General features: G+C 42.3%; 2 protein-coding genes across 2 annotated transcripts in view; one reads left to right on the top strand and one right to left on the bottom strand.

Annotated features, from left to right (window-relative positions):
- The window catches only part of RABEP1 (rabaptin, RAB GTPase binding effector protein 1), a 53,648-nt gene extending 44,480 nt beyond the window's left edge, over window positions 1-9,168 (top strand). The window contains exons 14-18 of the mRNA XM_069791435.1: window positions 271-460; window positions 754-809; window positions 1,712-1,810; window positions 2,676-2,792; window positions 4,947-9,168. Of these exons, the coding sequence (XP_069647536.1) occupies window positions 271-460; window positions 754-809; window positions 1,712-1,810; window positions 2,676-2,792; window positions 4,947-5,048 (564 nt within the window). The 3' untranslated portion in view covers window positions 5,049-9,168. The remainder of the gene's footprint in view (window positions 1-270; window positions 461-753; window positions 810-1,711; window positions 1,811-2,675; window positions 2,793-4,946) is intronic.
- A 238-nt stretch (window positions 9,169-9,406) lies between these two features.
- Window positions 9,407-21,092, bottom strand: NUP88 (nucleoporin 88). The gene is made up of 17 exons (XM_069791436.1): window positions 20,825-21,092; window positions 20,313-20,482; window positions 19,733-19,858; window positions 19,429-19,515; window positions 18,611-18,787; window positions 17,338-17,521; window positions 16,751-16,901; window positions 15,940-16,038; window positions 15,698-15,788; window positions 14,621-14,722; window positions 12,577-12,735; window positions 11,970-12,095; window positions 11,357-11,422; window positions 11,031-11,111; window positions 10,551-10,677; window positions 10,027-10,145; window positions 9,407-9,633 (listed from the first exon to the last, which is right to left on the bottom strand). Exons 1-17 carry the CDS (start codon window positions 21,059-21,061, stop codon window positions 9,570-9,572), a joined length of 2,166 nt encoding a protein of 721 aa, XP_069647537.1. The 5' UTR covers window positions 21,062-21,092; the 3' UTR covers window positions 9,407-9,569.
- Window positions 21,093-21,113: the final 21 nt, after the last annotated feature.

Raw genomic sequence — 21,113 nt, forward strand, 5'->3', positions numbered from 1 at the left:
TGCTCAAGCACGTCAAGATTAAAAGATTGTGGGGAGTGAAGGGCAGGGGGAGAGGCTCATAACGCTGTGGAGACACGAATCTTTACACGTTCTTCATTTACTATGGCCAAGCAAACTGTTTGTGATTTTGTTTTAATACCTTGCTGGATGCAAGATCTCGTAAGGTGGGACAAACCTCGGGGTAGCATAACTTTGGCTTGTATGCCGATAAACACAGTGCTGCGTGTATCCGAAGATCATAATACAAATCTTTGCTAATCATTGATTCAGGAGCTCCGTGAGCTGATTTTAAAATATCGTGAAGACATAATTAGTGTGCGGACAGCGGCGGATCACCTTGAGGAGAAACTTAAGGCGGAGATTTTATTCTTAAAAGAACAGATTCAAGCTGAACAATATTTGAAAGAAAATATAGAAGAAACTCTACAGCTGGAAATAGAGAATTGCAAAGAGGAAATAGGTGAGCAGGGGTAAAACAGTCTCAAAACAGGAATATTAGAAATCAGTAAGATAAGTGAAGACTTGATTTTGTGATAAGTAGATCTATCTGAATTTTAAATATTGTCCATTTTTGATAGCAGATACACCAAAGCTGTGCAGCTGAAAACAAAAGTACAATTATTTGTTTATCTTTGAGGTACCTTTGATATAGCACGTGCTTAATTCTCCTTTAAATATTAACAGAAGTAAACAGGGTATGTCCAGTTTCCTGTGTTTTTCTTGTACTTAAGCTTTAATATTCTTGTTTTTCAGCTTCCATTTCCAGTTTAAAAGCTGAACTGGAAAGAATAAAAGTGGAAAAGGAACAGGTAAGGAGCCCTTTCACTGTGGGATTTTTGTTTTAAACAAAGAGAATAGGGTGATTTTATTTTTTTTTCTGCTAGTTCTACCAGTGACACTGTGTTGCTGTCTTTGACATCAACCTCTTCACATCAGAGAAAATGAACATTTTTCCTGTCTGCCTTTGAGGTGTCAGTAACACTTAAGATATATTTTTGTGTGATGTTTAGTATGCCCAGTATTGGGAAGGAAAGAGAGCTGAACCAAGGAGAGAATTCTGAAACATGTAACATTATTGTTCCTCCATCTCAACATGCTTGTGGGATGTTGCAGGGCTGGCTTCTTTGCATAGATAACCTTTCCTTTCTGTAAGAAAGAACACCAGTCTATGCATTTGCACAAATTTTTTTACTGAAGGCACTGACACTGTACTGGACACTCTCAGTCTATTGCAACTCTTGGTATCAACTAAGAGCGTAGTTGCACCTGCATTGTAACTGCACCTGTGTAGCTTCTGTGACCATTTCAAAGGAAACACATAAGGTCATGCTTGGAACTTTGAGGGACAGAATAGCTGTATTGATGCCAGTGTAGGACTGGGACACATTCATAGTTCTATTCCTTAAAAGGTGTTTCGTCTGTTTATTAATCTGTAACCTAAATATTGGGTTAACTAATTCCTAACTAATATTAGGCTACCTAATAATAACCTAACTGTCAGGTTTGGCCATTTCTCTCCAGCTCCAAAAAGAAATAAATTGAGAGAAATAGATGTTATTTAGGCATTTTCTGTGTCCCTAGGAGAGATTATTTATGTGTATTTCTCAGTTCCAGGAAAGACACTTAGGCTATACTTACTGTGTGGAGGGACTGTGAGAAATTGAAATGCTAGGAGGTTTAGTTAATACTTTTTTTTATTATTATAATATAGTTGGAAAGTTCTTCGCAGGAAAACCTCCAGCAGCTGGAGAGTCTGAAGGAAACAAAAAACACTCTAGAAGAACAGCTGAAGAAGGAGACCGCAGCAAAGGTAGCTATGATGTCTCGGTATGAAGTATATATGCATCTTTTATGATGATCAAACTGTGGTCAGAGAATGTGTCACTATGTAAAAATGAAAAAGGAAACTTTTGAATGTTGATAAGATTCTGGCAGTGAAATAGTGTCCACTGGATGTGGTTTAAATCCTCATCCCAATCACTTTGCACTTGGATTTGTAAAGCAGTTGATCTGAATTGCTGCTAACTTGAATATTTCTTTCGGATTGTCTTCCAAAGTTAGGCTTCAATAACATTTCTGCATATGGAAAACTGCCTCACTAACCAAACCTTGGTTTGAATGCTTTGATACTTTTGCATAGATGTCATATTGTTCTTGCTGCAGGAAGGAGCCCTACTTTGGCAGGCAGATGAATGAATTGTGATCTGATTTCTCTTTCTCTCTGTTTTGTGTGATTTTTTTTTCTTTTTTTTTTTTTTCTCCCTTCCCTGCTCCCCCCCCCCAACTCTTTTGACTAAAACTCAAGACAGCAAGATAGCTATATTTTCACCAGCAGATTACTGCCCTTCATCTATGGTCATGTTTCATTAAAACTCAAAAATCTGCGTTTTTATTTTGAGATCCTTGGGCATAGTGCTGTTAAAAGACATGGGGCTTTTTCATACTTTGACCAGTCTAATGAGGATGTTTGTCTGATGGGTATGTCTGATGGGTATGAGCCCCTGATTTTGCAATTAGGAAAACTGAGGTGTAGAAAGAGTGATTGTTTAATTTCTTGCCAGGACTTTGAGAATAACCATGCTTCTTTGCTCTAGTATAATGCTTTAATCAATTTATACAAGCTTCCCCTTTTTTATTCAGTTTAAGCATAGCATAAAGAATCTCTTTCTCTTCAGGCAAACCTTGAACAGCTGGTATTTGAAGAGAAGAATAAAGCTCAGCGGTTGCAGACTGAATTAGATGTCAGTGAGCAAGTGCAGAGAGATTTTGTAAAGCTTTCTCAGACACTTCAGGTAAGGGAAGTGCAATCAGTTTGTAAGGTGCTACTTTTGTTTCTTTACTTCTCCAGAGCTGTGTAAAATAACAAGTAGCAGTTGCAGATTTTCTTACGTTGGTGTTTATGAACTATTTTAAAAGTTATTAGTATAATAAACTGATGAAGTATTCCTAGTATAATATTAGTATTAAAGCCTATTGGGGATTTTATTCTGATTGCTTGATTCCAACCAATTCTCAGCAGCAAAGATACACAATTATTGTACTAAAAGACACTGTAGAGAGCTATAAATGATGGTATCTTTAGACCCTAGTATTTCATTGTCCATCTCCTGATGTTTTTCCAGTATGTTACTTTTCATAGCAAATCATTAGGGTACAAATATTTGAGGACAAAGTAAGGAACTGGTACTGTTTGATATGAATATATGAAATGGTTCTTCATGTTATATTTACTGCTTTCTATTTATACTATCTAAAGTCTTATCCTTGCTGTTGTCACTGTTGCTATACTTCTATTTCCTCCAAAAAGTGGAACCTGTGGTTGGCAATGAGATACCAAGAGGTGGCTGAAGGAAGGAGTTTTGGCAGGGCTGTTCATTGAGGCTAATTCCAGTTTGTCAGGCTGATCTCTCTTTCTGTTAACTGTAGAGAGCACGAAGGGACCTGCAGTGTTTGTGTTGTGGAGTGGCGAACTATGTCCTCAGGAAGCCAGGATAGACTGGTCTCGCCTTCAGTGTCTGTGTTTTTAGAATTTGCATCCCCCCTCACATTGCACCTCACTAGAAATCTTCCTCACAGAGGTACTGAATTTCAGCATTCTCTCTGAGTTTTTGGCCAGTGAAATTCAGCAGAATTAAAAAAAAAAACAGATTTTTTGAGTCAAGTGTTCAGGTTTATTTGGAAAACTAAAACAGGACTATAGGAGGTTGTTTACTAGACAGAGTTTAGCTGGATGGACAATAGGCAACTGTCCTCTTTTTTTCTGGCTGTTTCTGGAGAAGTAGGGTGGGACAAAGGAGACCATTGAATTGTCCTGGCTAGTGAAATTGCTTCTTGCTTGTCATCATCCCTCTCTCTCTTTTGTTTTTGTTGTTGTTAAGTACTGCATGTGCTGGTTTAGGCAGTTCTTAGAGCAAAAACCTATGTACCACTTTGAAGATGTGTGGCACACTCTTCCAAAACTTGCAGATAGCTTAGTAGGCCTTCAATAATGAGCTCAGTAAGAGTGTTTTTGTGTATTTTGTGTTTTTCTGCCCCTAAGCAGTTATTACACATTAGTTTCTCAGCAGTTAGCGCTTTCAGTTTAAACAATGGTTTGTGCCATCTCCACCTTACATAGTACAAGATCTGCTGTGTAACATGAGAGATTACCATCGAATAAGGATTTTGGTTTCTTGATAGCCAGACAGGGTTATTTCCTTCCTTGACCTTGTCAGTGGAGAGCCTGGGCAAGTATCACTTGTGTGAGGTGTCCACTGGCCAAAATAAGTATCAGCAAAGCAGAGGAAGGGCTAAAAATCAATTAATGACTAGTTGGGAATTTACAAGTGAAAGCCCAGATCCTAATAGAAAGAACATGAAAGTTTGAATGTAAAAAAAAAAAAGTTACATCTGCATTGATTTCAACACAGTTCTGCTGGGCACTTTTTTAGGATATAAGAAATAGCTAAGATAGATTATCAGAAAAGCAAGAAACAGGAGCGAGCTTGGAAATGGGACATTTCCTCCTAGAGCATTTTAGCTTTGATCTTGAGAGGCTTGAAGTCATATTGTTAGGCAGGTCTGTACCTCCTTTACATTCTTTCTGTGGAAGTTTACATTGCTTTGCACATCTTCTCTGGTTTGCCTGGCCAGAATGGTGTCAGTGACTAGTTATTAGGCAAAACATAGAGTGATGATGAAGGCTTGCTTGAGCCCCCCAGAAAGTGGCTTTTTCTTGTAAAACCACAACTGCCTTATGTCTTCCTTCCTCCCATTCTTGGTTCTAAATTAAGCTTGTGCTCCTTCATGCCTTGCATTTTTCAGTGAATGATAATTTGATATCTATTCTGCTTGCACAGGTGCTAGGGATTGCTAATGTGGCCTGTTGGCTTAGTTCTGGTTATGGGTCTGTGGTCTTGCATCGGCACGTTTTACTTAGCTCAGTTGTGTCTGTTGGTTTTCTGTAGGTGCAGCTGGAGCGGATCCGGCAGGCAGATTCCCTGGAGAGAATCCGTGCAATCCTGAATGACACAAAACTGACGGACATTAATCAGCTTCCTGAAACATGACACCCTGATGAGCGGGCTCCAAGGCTGCATTTGGGGTTTTTAACTCATCTTTATAGCAACATTAATTATTATTTAACTCTAACCGAAAGAGCAGAAGACAACAGAGGGGAGCAATGACTAAGTTTTGTTTCTAGAGGGAAAAAGGTTTCGTACTGGGCAGGAAGAGAGCACAAGGGTGACTTGCAGTGTAGGAAGGAGAACTTTCTAATGGAAACACTAATGAGTGTGGTGTTTCGTGTTCCACTGAGTGGGATCAGTCCTTACATTCTGAAAAACTTCCCCTCTTTCAGCCGACTTCATAACCTAATATAGAGTTTTGGAACATTTACCCCCTGTCTTTCCCTCTTTCCTTTCCCCCCACTACTGTGATCAAAGTAGCTGCTGGAAACCATATTGTCCCTCCAAAACATTGAAGAGCAAAGTGGTTGAAGTTTTTCTGTTTGAATAGTCAGTAACAGTATTCAGCTAGCAGAGAGAATGAGGTGTAGAGTATGCTGTATGAATATTTTATATTAAAATATGACTTTATTAGCAGGACACTGGATATTGATCTTATTTCATAACTCAGTACTTTTTTTTCTTTTTTTTTTAAAACCATTGACTTTGTGTTGAAGAATCTGAATGCTGCTGAAATGTGGTGGACGTGGGCGAGCTGTGTGTCTCCTGAACAGATAAATGCTAATCCAAAAAAATGAAAAATGTACTGAGAATTTAGCTCCTTGAAATTTTTCCGTTGAATTCTGATACTTAAAGAAAAGCACAAGAAATGCACTGTTTTGTAATCTCTTTTCACAAATGTAATTTAGAATATGGAACTACAACTGGTTCTTTCTCATCTCTAAAGCTAAGCAGTACCTGTAATCCCTTCTCTGTGTTTAAAAAAAAAAAAAAAGGCGCTAGTAAAAATCCTATGCATTGTCAGAGTATTGGCATGGGGTTTATGCAGGTCCGCTTTGCTCCAGTGGATGACACCAGATGTAAAGTTGCTAGCTTTCACTGGAAAGTGTCAAGGTAAGGTGCTGAATAAAGCAGTCAGCTTGACCCACCTCTTCTGGGTCAGCTTAATAGTATGCAAAACAGTGATTGCACTCTCAATCACAGAGCACAAATGCAAAAGAGCTGCATTGTTCTGCTGGTTCAAGTTTGAAAGGTACAGTGCATCTCTTTGAAGTATGGTATCATGGTATTGCTCAGAGTTGACTCCTACACTGTCCCATATTTCTATAACCATACAATTAATTACACTGTGTAACATGACAGCAGAGGCAAGGAATTCTTGTGATCAGTCAGGTGCTGGGTTTAGGTTTCTTGTTCTGTAAATGTATGGCAGTAATATGACCATTCCTCCTCCTTTTTCACCTTTTGTTGGAGTTTCATGCACACAGTTGGATAGTAACGGTTTCATGTATGGCTGCACGTGTTGATAATACTGGTGGTGGTGCAAATTGAGTTCTTGAACTGGCCCCTACTTACAACTCAAGTAAAAGAAAGGAGGCTGAAGGAGCAGATCAGTACTGTCCAAAATTTGTAACTTAGACTTTCTTCCATTGCTTATTGTTTTTTCTTTACAAACTTGGCCATAGATCTGAAGGTGATGAAGAAAACCAGAAATGATGGAAAATGCTCCAGACTGTAATGCACATGACTATTTTAAGTGCTTAAATCCTATTTTGAGCAGTGTATATCCTGCTACTAACATAAAGTTAGAACCGATCATTTTGAAGAGGAATGCCTTAAAAACAGCCAAAAAGAAGCATACAAGCTCAGTTTCTTGTCACTCATTGCAAGAATTAAAGCATTTTATTCACCCTAGCAATTAATTCCTTTCATAATCCTGACACCCAAAAGCCATTTTTCCTACCTTAGTAATGACTAGACTACTAGATGGCAGAGTTGTCATCTTCTTAAGATGATGCTTAATTTCACTTAAAAGTGAAATTGAAATGTGGCTTAGGTTCGTTATTAATTGGCTATTACCAGATTTGGGGGTTTTTAACCTTTCTCACTATTTGTTGAACTGTGAGGTGACAGCAGCTGCTTCCTGATGTATAAATCCAATACCAGATGTTTTGCCTTCAGTTTTCCAATGGTTAGGGTCCTATTCTGTTGAGTAAACTTTGGAGAAAAAAATATAGGCCTTTATTAGGAGCTGCAGAAGGAAAAGCTTTTTCCTGTGTTCCCTTCCTTCCCAAAAACCAACTTGTAACTGGCTACTGATACCTAACCTGTGCAGCAGTGTTTAAGGAAGCCTATTGTTGCGTGGAAAAACTACAATAGATCCTATACATCTCTTCAGCAAGCTGAACACTTGCAAAACTGCACTTGAAGACTTACGCAGACAAAGAATTTTTGATTGAGTTTCTGCACTGTCCTCCTAGTGCGAGAGAGCAAGGAAAGCGGCTGTTAATGGCCTTTCAGCATCCCTTTCTGGTCCATGTGTCAGTGCCCATTCTCAACAGCCCTGCCTTCTGTCTGCTCTCAACACCCGCGGCTGTAGCTGACCATTTTAGATTGTTTCAAATAGTACAGGGCTGGTGTGGCTTTTCCTTAGTGTATTTTTACAAATTCTTGACATGGCTTTCTATAGGTGTTTCTGTAGGTTGTCAGATTGCAGATGATGGCTGCACAGTGTCTTTCTGCAGTCCATAGGGCAAGACAGGTGAGCGGGCAATCAGTTTGTGATCTTTCATAGACACAGTAACAAATGTTAACAGTTGCTGAATGGAGTTCTGCAGGTGTGTGTGTGCGTGTTCGTATGCATGCTTGTGTATTTTTTTTCAGTAGGCAGCGATGGCACGTTGGTCTAGTTAGAGGAGGCTGGAGGCACATGCGGTAGGGCATGAAGGGGACTGAGATGAGAACCCACCTGAAAGGGGTGGTGCTGACTACGGGCTTCCTTGCTTTTAAACCAGTTCCAGTGAAGGAACTTCCTTTCGGTTTGGAAAGGAAGGGTGTGCAGTTGCTGTATGGTTGTTTTTCCTTTCTACCACCTTATTCTGTCATGCGCCTGAACACCTTTACTCCCGTTTAAGTACTAGCTGTGACCATTTGAGAGTTGGAACATGAGTGCCCTTTTTCACCAACTGCTGGAACTTAGGATCCTACCTTTTTAACAATTTCTTATTTTGAAGTTGAAAACCTGACTGTTCACAGCAGTGGTGGGAGATGTGCTCGCTACAAACAGCTGTCCTGCTGACCCAGAGGGGCTGTCCCTCCAGGGGAAGGAAAGCACAGCTTCAGAAGCACTAACTAACTCAAGCTTCTGCTGAAATCAAACTTAAACTTAAAGGGGCCTTTAAAAACAAAATGGTGTGTGCCAAATTTGCAGAGCAAATTTTAAAAAACTGTAAATTAAGTGTAGTAAAAGCTCTTGGTGTAGATTACTCACTAGCTTGATTATGGTGTTATTGCTCATAAAACATCAGAAAACAAATGCACTTCCCTCCAGTTCTTGGTGTTCTGGAGCTTGATTTGAGTAGGGTGGTAGGTTCTCTTCGCTTACCAAGAGATTCTTAACAGGCACTACTTCTAACCTGGCAGGTCAGCTACGATACACAGGGTGAGTGGATTAGAAAACTGGATTCTGTTCATGTAGACTGTAAAAGGGACAAGATCAAGTTTTGTATGCATTCCTATACTTGTATAGTCTTAATCTGTACAAAAAAAAAAAGTGTTCTTGCAGCATGTCTGGTAACCTTGTTACCTAACGGTTAATAACAGCCCTCCTTTCCTTACAGCTTTACTTTGGCACCTCTTACTGTGCCACTTTTGTAGCAGTGCAGTACTACTTTTCAAAACTGAGCTTGACCATGTCACCTTTTCTAAGGGGTGGGGGGAGGGGACAACCATTATTTATTGTCCGCTAAAGTTTGTCTACAGCAGATAAACAATTAGCCTTTTAATGTCAAGACGGACTCCAGAGCCATCTTTTGATAAAGGCAAACTGAGTGTTTGGAAGTTAATACTGCATTCCAGTGAACCAAGCCATTGGTGTCCTGTGCAATTGTGGGTGTAGAATTCTGCTGTCTACAGGATTCAAGTGTAACCATTTGTTAACTGTATTGAAGGTGTGTCCTTTATGAAGAAAGTGTTCCAAATTAAAAAAAGCTGCTGAAGTGTGTGCGCTTCTCTGGTCTTTCTACTCTGCCTTCTGCCACAGGCCTCCCCCGCAGTAACCATGCCACGGACCAAGGGCAGGAGAAGTCTCCCAGAATAACCCCAGGGAGCTTTCTGAAGGAAGTAGCAATTCCCATGCTACTTGAGCTAGCTGTAAGTAAGTATTACACTATCACATACCTGATATAAAATACCTGCTGCACAGTCTCCTTCCCAGGAGAAAAGCAAAAAATCACAGCATGTAAGGAGTCTTATCAAAAGTATTTTATTTTGCAGTCCATCTTTACAAAATAATAAGTAAAAGGCGTATTGTTCAACATACAAATGTTAAATATACAAGGGCAAATACCAGGGAAAATTAAAGCTCGTCCAGCCTTTCGGTGTAGGTTCCTCATCGTGGACATGTTAGAAGTTCACATGGCTTCTGATGTCATTGATCTGTTTTACCATTTCCCTTATGTGTTCTCCCCTTCAAGAAAAATAAATCCGAGTCAAAAGGCTGCAAGTCATTTTTGCTCGAAACTAATCAGGAAGGAAAAGACTTCACAGGGTAGAGGCAGAGAATGGGAGCATTGTTGCAAATCATTTTGTTAATTATAGGCTGGATACAGACTGCCACAAGATCCTTGGGCAAAAAGCAGACTTAAACTTAACTCTGCTTTAATAGTGGCAGAAGATGGCCAGTGCTGCTGTCACAAGCTGGTGCATTTTATGCTTCATACCTCTCAACAAGCTCCAGCTGGTGCATCAGTCAGCCCCTCACACAGCATAGAGGTTACATTATACCCTGGGCACTTGGATGGCATTGCTTATATAAGTGCCAGGGCTGGAATTCTACAGAAGGATCCAAGCTTTAACTTACTCTTCTTTCAGGACAGTTTGGATACACTTGCTCTGGTAGGCACTGAGGGTGATGCTGGGTTTTCGGGGGCTGGTACCCTTTTCCATCTTTTTCTGCTGGTATTCCTTTTTCATTTTAACCTAGAAATCATGTACAAAAAGATGACCCCAGTCAGTGTTGGTACTGCCTGACAAAGTGAAAGCATGTTATAGTTACAAACTGGTGTGTCCCACTGCAGTGGATTGATTCTCTTTAGGTTGAAAGGCTGCTTGCTTTTGCACTCTTCCTCCCACAAAGAGAAGAAAATGTTACTTCTAGGATGGAGGAAGGTGTGTAGGCTTGCTTTCTTAGGGTTTATACTGGGTTGCAGAGGTTCTGTCTATATTACTAACAAGGATCAGAAGTTATTTTAGTATGTTGTTGCCAATTTAACAGAAGTACAAAGTTGCTCTATTGGAAGGACTGTATGCTATCAATCAGCACTATCCTGAGGTGTGAGAGAGGTGTTCTCAACAACCTACCAGCTAGATAATTCGTTCTCTCACCTGTCTAATAGCATTGCTCAGGTGCTGCAGCTGGTCATGTATTGTCTGCAGTTCCTTCTTCATATCTTTTTCACTGTCTGATAGAACAGGAAGCTGAGAGTGGAAACTCCGAAGTACTTTCTTCATCCTTTTGATGTACCAAGCAAGAAATGTTGCTGAATTAACTTACCTATTGGACCAGTTACGCTAAGACACCAACAGTCTTGTACTTCTGTCACTCTTCCTAAGTCTCAGGGGCTCAAGACTTCACTTTCCTCTTTCAGCTAGTCTCACATGGCATTTCTAAACAGCAGGCTGACTCAGTCTGGACCTGAAGTAGTACTGAAAAATCACCACTGAGCCCCAGCAAAGAGAATTTCAGAAGCCCAGTCTTCAAACAAACCAGTGTGGCACTTTCTGCCCACTCTGTTCTACCACGCTTGCAAACTTCTATTTAACAGCAAGTGATCTGTGATGAAACAGAGCATAGTTTGCACTCACCTGTTCATAATATCTTCTTGCTTCTCTTTGGCTTCCTCATACTTGTCTGCCAAGCGCTCAGCCATTTCCCGCAAACTTTTCCTTTATGCAAGTGAGAAATGTTTATTTACTTTAGATCTACATGCAAGGCAAGTCTGTCTGTGGAAACAGGACAAGGAGCCTGAAAACCCAAGCTGGAGCAGGGAGTGAACCTACATGCTTAATTACAGCTGGAAATGCATTCACCTCTCACTTGTTTCACACAGGACCCTGTATAAAGTACCTTTCGCACAAAGGTGCGTCATTCCTCATGTTTGACGTGATAAAAGCAGACAGATTACACTCACCTTTCCTCTCGACAGTAATTAAGATCTTCCAGTTGTTTCTTTTTCTGTCCCCACAGCAGCTTCACTCTTAAAATAAACACACACATAAAATCAAACCACCCACAACAGCAATCCAGTTGAATCGGGATTTACACCACAGAGAAAATATGACAGAAGTGATTAATGCTCCTGGTGGTACAAAGAACTAAAGATACTGAAAAATGCGCAGTGGTGAGAACACTTCCATTTTGTCCTAACTTTATAATATAAATAACTATAATTTGAAGACGAGAGACTTAATGCAATTTTCCTTTGTTGGGATAATTACCGAGGTCAAAGGATGTGCTGCCATCCACAAGCACAGGCAGACTGACAACAGCAGAAGAGAAGTATTTCACACGTGTGTTTACTTTTTTTCTTTGTCCTGTAAGCCACTGTAGAGATCAAGTATTACACTCACCCCTGCTTTCCCTGGTAACTCAATTTTCAGTTCTGGTATTCCATTAGTCTTACCTGGGTACATTTTACTCATTTACAACAGTTAGTCCAGCAGAGGAGGTCGAGTGCTCAGTACTTAGTGCTGTTGTTTCACAGAGACATTGTACAGCACATATTTGTGAGGGTTTTGTATTACCTTTGCTGAATTTCCTCTTTTGCCAGATCTTGTTTCAGTATGTATTCCTCTCTGAACACTTGTGTGGCTCTGCTAAGAAGCTGAAGGCATTCTTCAGGCGGAGGAGCAGCATCTTTATCAGCAGACCTTAAGAATGAGAGAGGTTTTTGCAGTCTTACTCCAACATGTTCCTTTGAAAGGCTAAACAACTTACAGTATTTATCATAAGGGCTTTGGGGGGCTCAGTTACGGAAGTGAGGGGCTGTAATTCCCTTTGCTATAAATCATTTTTCTGATATGAGGAAATCCCAAGGTATCTTAAGATACTCAAAACCAAATGGGACAAGTGCTGAGCAACCTCATCAGCTGAGGTTAGCCCTGCTTTGAGCAGGGGACTGGAGCAAGACGATTCCCCCTTGCCCCCTGACCTACCTCCCCCCCAGCCTACATCATTACTTGATTGGATGCCATCCCTGTATGGACAGAGAGGTGCAAGTCAGCTGCAGGAGCTGTGCCCCCATTATTGCTATGTCCAAGCTAATGCACTGTTCAAGCAGGAGCTGATGAACACGCACTATTCCTGAGAGTCTTCCCTCTTCAGGTCCCCTAGGAAAACATATTTACTTACTTCAGAAGGAAAGGATTGGCAGAGCTGCGCTGCAGGATGCTTCGGATGTGCTTCTCAAATGAATGCTGTGACTCAGCCAGGATACGAAGAGGGGAAACAGCAACATCTTTGTCTTCTCTGGTACACAGCAGGGGAGGGGATGCAGGGTGGACTGTACTTCTACCAAAGAACATCAAATTGGAGAACACAGTTTAAACCAGAAACATTTAAACTATGTCAGAGTTTAAATGGTAGTTAAAGTGAGGAACTCATCCACTGTGGAATTAATGTATTGCAGGAGTAAGTCAGAAGCATTCTAAGAGGAAATATTTCAATTATGTGGTAAATCCAGCTCTAGACAAGGTTGGTGGAGTGCACATCCCCACATCTTTCTTTGGCCACAGCTGAAACCAGCAAGAATCATATCCTTTTACTTAAAGAGAAGAAAGTGCCATAACAAGGCAAGCAAGTGCCTGAACAGCAGAATGACCTTCTTTTCAAAGCAGCCTCCTAGGTCAGTGTCCACCTTGAGAGGCTCAAGAAGTGGGCCCATGCAAACCTCAGGAAGTTCCACAAGGCCAAGTGCAAGGTCCTGCAAGTGGGTCAGGGCAATCCCAAGCACAAATACAGGCTGGGTGGAAAATGGATTGAGAGCAGCCCTGAGGAGAAGGACTTGGGGGTGTTGATTGATGAGAAGCTCAACATGACCAGGCAATGTGCAGCTGCAGCCCAGAAAGCCAACCCTATCCTGGGCTGCATCAAGACAAGCGTGACCAGCAGGTCGAGGGAGGCGATTCTGCCCCTCTACTCTGCTCTCATGACACCCCACCAGGAGTAATGCATCCAGCTCTGGGCCCCCAACATAAGAAGGACATGGACCTGTTGGAGCAAGTCCAGAGGAGGGCCATGAAGATGATCAGAGGGCTGGAGCACCTCTCCTATGAAGACAGGCTGAGAGAGTTGGCGTGGTTCAGCCTGGAGAAGAGAAGGCTCTGGGGAGACCTTAGAGCAGCCTTCCAGTACCTAAAGGGGGCCTATAAGAAAGCTGGAGAGGGACTTTTTCCAAGGGCAGGTAGTGACAGGACAAGGGGCGATGGCTTTAAACTGAAAGAGGGTAGATTTAGATTGGGTGTAAGGAAGAAGTTCTTTACTGTGAGGGTGGTGAGGCACTGGAACAGGTTGCCCAGAGAGGTTGTGGGTGCCCTCTCCCTGGAAGTGTTCAAGGCCAGGTTGGATGCGGCTTTGAGCAACCTGGTCTAGTGGAAGGGGGGTTGGAACGAGATGATCTTTAAGGTCCCTTCCAACCCAAACCATTCTATGATGCTACGTAATTTCAGATAATAAGGTTTAAAAGAGCTGTAAGAAAAACCTATTTATGAACACTGCAGAAATAGTTTAAAAAAAAAAAAAAGTAAGGTCTGTAAGAGAACCTGACGTTAATACTAGCTCTGCTGAAGGTACCTGTCCTACATTAAACAGTGTTCTCAGCAATAAATAAACTGAAAATAGTGCCCTCCACTCAATGTGTTCACTTAATTGTGCAAATGCAAATCTACCACACTAGGCTGTATCTTTCCCACCACCCTCAAACAAAGTAAAGTTGCTTTGGAAATGCATACTAAAATCCCACTACTTTAAAGCACTTGAAGAACCTTTTTTTTTTTCCCCCTTTCATGCAAACATAACCTTGGTGCCCATTAAGAATCTCTGTACTACTGTCTGTAAACAAGTTTTTGATTTGCAGATTCTTCATTATAAAAATGAAGAAAAACACCCCAACAATACTGTCAAGAACCTTTTGATGCAACTCTTGTCCTAATACTCATTAAAAGTGATATAGATTAATTATATCCCCTACAAACACCTTAGTAGTAAATAACTACTATAGTAATGCTTAAGTGCTCAGCCAGGGAGTGTTCAGAAGGCAAACTTCATTGTGTGTCATAAGAGGTGCAGAAGTCTGGGGTGAAAGGATCAAAGGAATGATAAAAAAAAAAAAAAAAAAAATCTTGAGATCCTTTTCATGCAACAGTCACAGATTTCAAACCAACTAAGAACCACGTACAAGAGAGGCCTTGTAATACACTCATAGGTGTTTGTGATGCAGATCATTGTGGGCCCCAGGATGTCAGAAACGATCCAAAATCCTCTAATCGGTGCAGGCTGCCTGAAAGGAAGAAAACACAAGAATTACCTGGTCAAAAGAGTTCTTTGTTCCTGCAGTTGTGCAAGTTCACTCTTTTGGAAAAGCTCTAGCTATAGCAATTGGCCTACACCAGACACCTCTCACTAAGCTAAGAACCACTCCCCAGAATGAGTCCTGCAAAATCGTTATTCTCATACCACACAATCTGACTGGCAGTCAACTGTACCAGGACAAACTCATCCAGCCAGAGAGAGGGAGCACTTGTGCAACTTCACTGTGAAACAGAAGCAAAAACCTGCTGTGACCCAGGAAACATTACCCACTTTTAGTGCAAGGCACAGACCTCCTCCTCAGGAGAGAACACAGGTGGTCCCACATACCACCTTTTTGGTCCAAATGCCCTCTTCCCCAGGTAACTACTAACACCATTGGAGGGTCACCACCAGTGCTGACTTAGGCAGCCCTTTAGATTAATGACTTAACGCCTATTAATAAACATTTTTTCTGTATTTTCATAGTGTTTAATCCATAGCAGTCTATCGATATGATTAGGCCTTATAAAAGTGAGGAAAAAAAGCAGATAAAGATATATTACATGGCCCAGCAAATGATGCCCCTTAAACCTGACCAAGCTCAAAAATTCAGATGTTCTTTTGAGGCATTGTTTGATCCTTAAAAAGCGGATGAAAGGAACATGTCAGCATTCAAGACTCTTAGCCAAATCAAGCCTCAGAGTCGTCCAGGGTTAAGTAAATGGAAGTGACAAATTCTGCTGGTTTGATAGATCATTTTCAGACAGTAACACAGGAATTTAAGCTTACTTCCCTAACTGCATTAAGAATCCTGATGCGCAAATTGCTTATTTGTATTATTTGAATTCTTTTGAGCTGACTTCATTATTTTTAACAGCAAGAATACAGCAAAAGAGGGTAAGTCATAAATATTTTCCATAGCAACTCGCTGATTTGGAAGCAATAGACAGGGTTTGGTTTTTACCTGCATGGCAATGGTTTTGTACAAAGAATATGTTCAACAAAGCACTTCTGTTCTGCTCCCAACTCTTGTAAACTGTCTTTGTCTTCTTCATCTACAAAGAGATTTGTCAGAATGCATCAGATGCACTTTGCAGGGTAAGGGATTCTCGGCATTACCCACATCCACCAGCTTGTCACTAGAAAATTGTACGTGTTCAGATACTACTCTCTTCCCTCTACACCCAATAGCGTCTCGCCACTCACCTGAACCAAGGAATTTGTGCAGTTTATTGATCCATGTCAACCCCACACTATGGACACCAGCTTCATGTGTGCAGTGGTATCTAGAGGGACATTTCGGATCTGAAATTTAAACAGCAAATGTAGGAGAAGGCACTGAACTGAGCAAAACTCATCCTTCAAACCTGCATTGTTGAACATGCATATCAACTTATTGTCCAGTCAGCATTAACACCTTGTTGCAAGTTCTAACTCGTCCCCATTCAAAAATTGAGCTAGCTGCGTTAGCCACCTTATTAGAGTTCTGCATAACATAAGATTACGCTTGAAATACCTGATGAATTGTTTTGAGCTAGTCCTATCACATGACATCTGTATCAATCCACTAGATTTTAAAGGGAAGATCAGTTAAAGCCAGCAGACCAGCATTCTGACAAGCTTCTTGTTCAGAAAGACCCAAACACTTTGTCCTACCTGACCTCCTGCCCCACAATTACATTGGATAGTCTTAATAAGCAGATACGAATTCCTCCCTCAGGATTACCATCCCCACAGCACTTGCTTACATACTTAGGTCATCACAGATGCAACAACTTCTACTTTATAATCCACAGCTGAAAGAATTTAGTATTATGTGACCATATGCAATCTGCCCTTGGTTAAACACCAAAGCACATCCCAGGCTTGCTTCTTCCACAGCTTTCTTGAAGACATCAGGCAAATCCTTATTCTAATGCCACTGTTTATTTGACACCAATGATAATTTGTAAATAGCTTGATCCTAAATGCATGAAATAAAGCAAGTAAAAGCCAACAACCTGAACGACAACCCTACCTCGATGCAGTTTGATTGGGCAAGAGAAATCAGACTCCAAAGGCTCTTCTTCATCTCCTGATGCCAGTTTCAGTGCAAGTTCCAGCTCAACACATTCAAACACATACAGGGAAGGAATTAGATCAGATCTTGGGTCCCATGACTTTTCTGACTGTAAAGAGCATTGAATTCTTCTGTGAGACGTCATTTAAATAGAAATGCCAACATAAACAGCATCAAGAGAGTTACATAATACAGGCAAGAGCATTAACTGCCAGGGAAAGTAGTTCAAGTCCCTTTTTTTTTTCTTTTTACTTAAAAAAATTTATCTCAGCAACAGGGTTTCTTCTTAGAAGATCCTCTTTAAAATAGTTCATAGTAAGTTTGCTCAAAAACTGATCTGCCATCAGGATACACAGAATTGACATTTAAAATAAAAGCATCAGAGAATCACAGGGACTGGCTGGAATAGGAGGAAGACCCACTACCTCATTATAAAAGAATGCAGGTTTGGCACTTGGCATTCACGTCCAGGCATCCTGCCATCTTGCAGCCAGGAACTTTGGCTAGAGTAGAAAGAAAAAAAACCACAAAACAAGAAATGGTACCTGCTCGTCATCCTCTTCTCCATCCAGTACCACGCAGTGATAAAGCATTCCCGACTCAGTGGCAATCACCAGGATGTTTGGAACACAGGGCAGGCAAAGGACAGCACAGGCATCATAGCCATAGTTATCTTCTGCAGCAGGGTGCATGGGCAGAGGGCCAAGCAGCTTGCCAAGATTTCCAGTGCTGCAATAAAGAAGACATGTTCACAACACAAGGTGTGGAAGGAGAGTTCCCCATGGTTGCCTGTGGGAGTTTGCTGCAAAATAACTAGAAAATAAGGATGATCTTTAAAAAAAACCCAAACAACCCAATGGTTTGGAGTTCTGTCTGATTTCCATTAGATAGCAGCAACCCAGACTTCTGCAGATTGAGAGTCTGAACTACACCTGCTCGGTGGAGATCTCAGAGAAGAAACTCGAGCTCAGTAGTAATGTTTTATGCTTTGAAAGCAATCAAGCTACATTTCAACAAATTCAAGAGGAAACATTTTCATACAAGAACACAAAGTACGCATGGAAAGCTCAAGCTAATTACCTTTATCACTTAATTGGCGTCTCGCTTAATAAAGCACTTTACAAGCAGCATTTTGTGGCATGGCATTTCTCTAGGTAGAAGGACTAAGCCCATTTCATTGCCTACAGACAGGATCTGCTCAGTGCTGCATCATTTCTCATGCAAAGGCAAGCAGAGCTGTTTCTAACCCGAATACTGCATGTTTTAATATTCAGTTACACTAGATCTAACTTGTAAGTTTTCCACCATCTTCTCAGTTTTCTGAAGTAATCTTTTCTTGTATCGTGTTTATATTCTTGATTCATATTCTTGACTTCTCATTATGGAACATGCCTGCAAACCTTCTATGATCTTAAAGTATTTCTTTTCCTAAGATGCCACTAGCTCATTCAGCCTCATCCAAAGCTAAGGATGTCTGTGCTGTGAACTGAACGCCCCAAAATACACCTTAACAGCCTCAGACCCACCAATCTTTTAACAGTCCAGTGTCTTCATTTCAGATTTCTGATGGTAAATAACAGACAGCGGATTCTCAGCAGTGGAAACTGCACCCTTAATGTCTAGATGAAAAAGGATGACACACTATTCTTGGATTTCAGTCTAGTAGCACTGCCACAAAGAGATAAAACAGGCTGCAATAAAACTCAGCCCAGCATCCATTACAGAGAGTCCCAGCCAAACTGAGAGATGGTTCTCCAACCCTAACATTGTACAAACATACAAGCACCCCATGAAACCTGAGGATGAATGTGATCCTACCTCTGCAGCAGGCTGATATACGTGAGGAATGTCTCTCCGTTTTCATACAAAATGTAAAGCGGATAGGCCAACACTTCTTCACTCCCTCGCTGTCCAAGTATGTTCTTTGGGACTGGCACTAGCGGGCCAAAGTCAAACGCCACCGCGGTCTCTCCCAGCGATGCCGTATAGGCTCTCCTGGGGACGAGTCAGAAAAAGACCTGAAGTCAGCTGCGATTGTGAGAACGCAAATATTTAACCAGGTCCATCGGTACGTGCTGACAAATTACTGCTAAACACCTGTCCATCAGTTCTTTGACACATGCTGTTTTCAGCAGCAAAAGCATGCAAGTAACATCCTTCTTATGGTACCTCATTTCTGCAATACATCCACCAGCCAGCGCAGTTTCACAGGATAAAAGAGGAGGGCATACTGGTATTTCCTGTGTAGTGCAACAGTTTGTGACTTGACTATTAGAGACCCTCAAGTATTTCCTTTCCAACTAGGCCAAGAGGGAAATAAAAAGATCATCTGTTTTCTGCATTCCTCACTCAAAAAGCCCTTCTTAACCCCATCTTGAAGACAAATGACTACTCTGACAAACTGTGACTGTACAGTTTGTTACCACTTTCTTTTAGAAGGATGGGGAAAAAAGGGGGGTGGGGGGGGGAAGAAGTGCAGTTACTATGCTAGGAGGAAGTCCTAGCACTGAAGAAGTCCATGAAAAATATCACATCAGATTTTCAGGTAGATTTATCACTTATTCATTAAAAACACAACTGAAAATACAGAGCTTATTCTGTCAAAAGCATTTCAAAACACAAGAAGCCACACAAACCCTTTTTTGATTGTAAGAGTCTCCTCCTCAGTGTCTGAAAGAGCAATCACTTTGACAGGTGTCTGAGGTACCTTCAGACTGTAAAACCTAGAGGAAAGAGACAGCAGCAAAGTTCATTCAGCTGGCAGCGTTGCACATGTCCCTGCTGATGCAGGAACATCAGTTGGTATCAGTCTTAAAATTTCTCCCATCCTATTTTTTATTGGTAATTCTGCTAAGAATGGCAGGACACAAACATCTAGCAAAAAATTAGACTGACTATGACAAAAGAAATACTAGATAATCAACTACAAACGGGTTTTACCTTATAGTGTTATCTGAAGTCAAGAGCACAATGTGGGGCTCTAATGTCTCACAGGGATACCAGGCAGCATGCTTTAAAGTCAGAGATGTTGAGCTTGTGAAGAACCTTTCCGCAATGGGAATAGTGCTGAAATACAGAGCAGAAATGTGCACTGTTGTTATAAGAAACACAGAATTTACTTCTAAGGGGAAGTGGGGGCAAGAGGAGCTAGAAACTAAATTAAAAGGTTTCAAAGCCATTAGCTATATTATTCTTACAGTTGGAGGGGCAGCTTTAACTTGAAATGCTTTGTTATTTCCATCTGGACATGTGTGCTTTTAGCTACCACAGCTAAAAGACCCCAGGAAGGCTAGAGCACCTCGCTCCTCAGCTTGTGCAACAAGCTTAGAAGGTCATTTATTTGGGTCCCTTGACAATCAGCAAGTCCCTGAGCCAACAAAATAACTTCATTTGCGATTGTCCCCCTACAACCCTGATACAACCAACGCCTTCCGTATCTGTTTGGCCCCCAGAAGAGGAGAGGCTGCGGAGGAACGGCGGCAGGACAGGGATGCTGTTAACCGCCTGAGGTCTCACCCACCTACAGTTCACCGTGGATTTCCCACCTTCAAACTCCGAATTCTTCCCCCAGCGTTTAGGCAGCTCCAGCACCATGAGCCCCTTCGTACCGATGAGCGCCACATGATGCTGCGTGGGGCTTAGCAGCGTCTGATAAACCTCAAAAAGGGGTGGGTTTATGCAGAGAAGGGTCTGAAAGTACAAGTATTACAGTTAAGCACAAGCCACGGAAAGTGCTCACAGAAGCGCGGCACATCTTTATGGCGGACGGTGACTTATACAACGGCTACGAGCTGCAGAGCGGGGCGCGAACTCGCTTCCACCCACGGCCGAGCACGAAGCCGAAGGGTTCCACTGAGGTAAGGACCCACCGAGAGCGGGCTGGAGGGGGTGACCACCCGGCCCGGAGCCTTCGGGGACCGGCCCCCCTCAGCCCCGCGCCCGTCACGACGCCCCCCCCCCCCTCAACGGTCCCCTCTATACGGCCCGCCGGCCCCTCACGGCTCCCCCCCCCCCCTCAGCGCCGGGCCCCACCTGGTAACGGCCGAGCCCCGCGGGGTCGGGCCCGCCGAGGCGTCGGAGGCCGATGGTGTGGAGGGCGCTGCGCTCGCCGTCCCAGAGGAAGAGGTCGCCGTCGAGGCCGAAGAGGAGGTTGCGGATGAGGGGCGGCCGGGCGGCGGGGGCGGGGGCGCGCTCGCGGAGGCGGCTCAGCACCGCGTGCTGCGGCAGGGCCGCGCGCCACTGCTCCGCCGGGCCCCACTCGGCCGCCATCGCCGACGACGACGCCGCGCAGCCGCCGGCGCGACCGCGGCGTCACCGGCCG

Source organism: Haliaeetus albicilla, chromosome 9 (assembly GCF_947461875.1).
Source record: "Haliaeetus albicilla chromosome 9, bHalAlb1.1, whole genome shotgun sequence".
Lineage (NCBI taxonomy): Eukaryota > Metazoa > Chordata > Aves > Accipitriformes > Accipitridae > Haliaeetus > Haliaeetus albicilla.

Excerpts from the sequence above, each read along its gene's own strand:
- NUP88 (XM_069791436.1), bottom strand. The coding sequence starts at position 21,061 with ATGGCGGCCGAGTGGGGCCCGGCGGAGCAGTGGCGCGCGGCCCTGCCG. Across the intron at positions 11,112-11,356 it reads AATTACTGTCGAGAGGAAAG|GAAAAGTTTGCGGGAAATGG; the intron begins GTGAGTGTAATC and ends ACTTGCATAAAG. Across the intron at positions 10,678-11,030 it reads CAAGAAGATATTATGAACAG|GATGAAGAAAGTACTTCGGA; the intron begins GTGAGTGCAAAC and ends GTACATCAAAAG.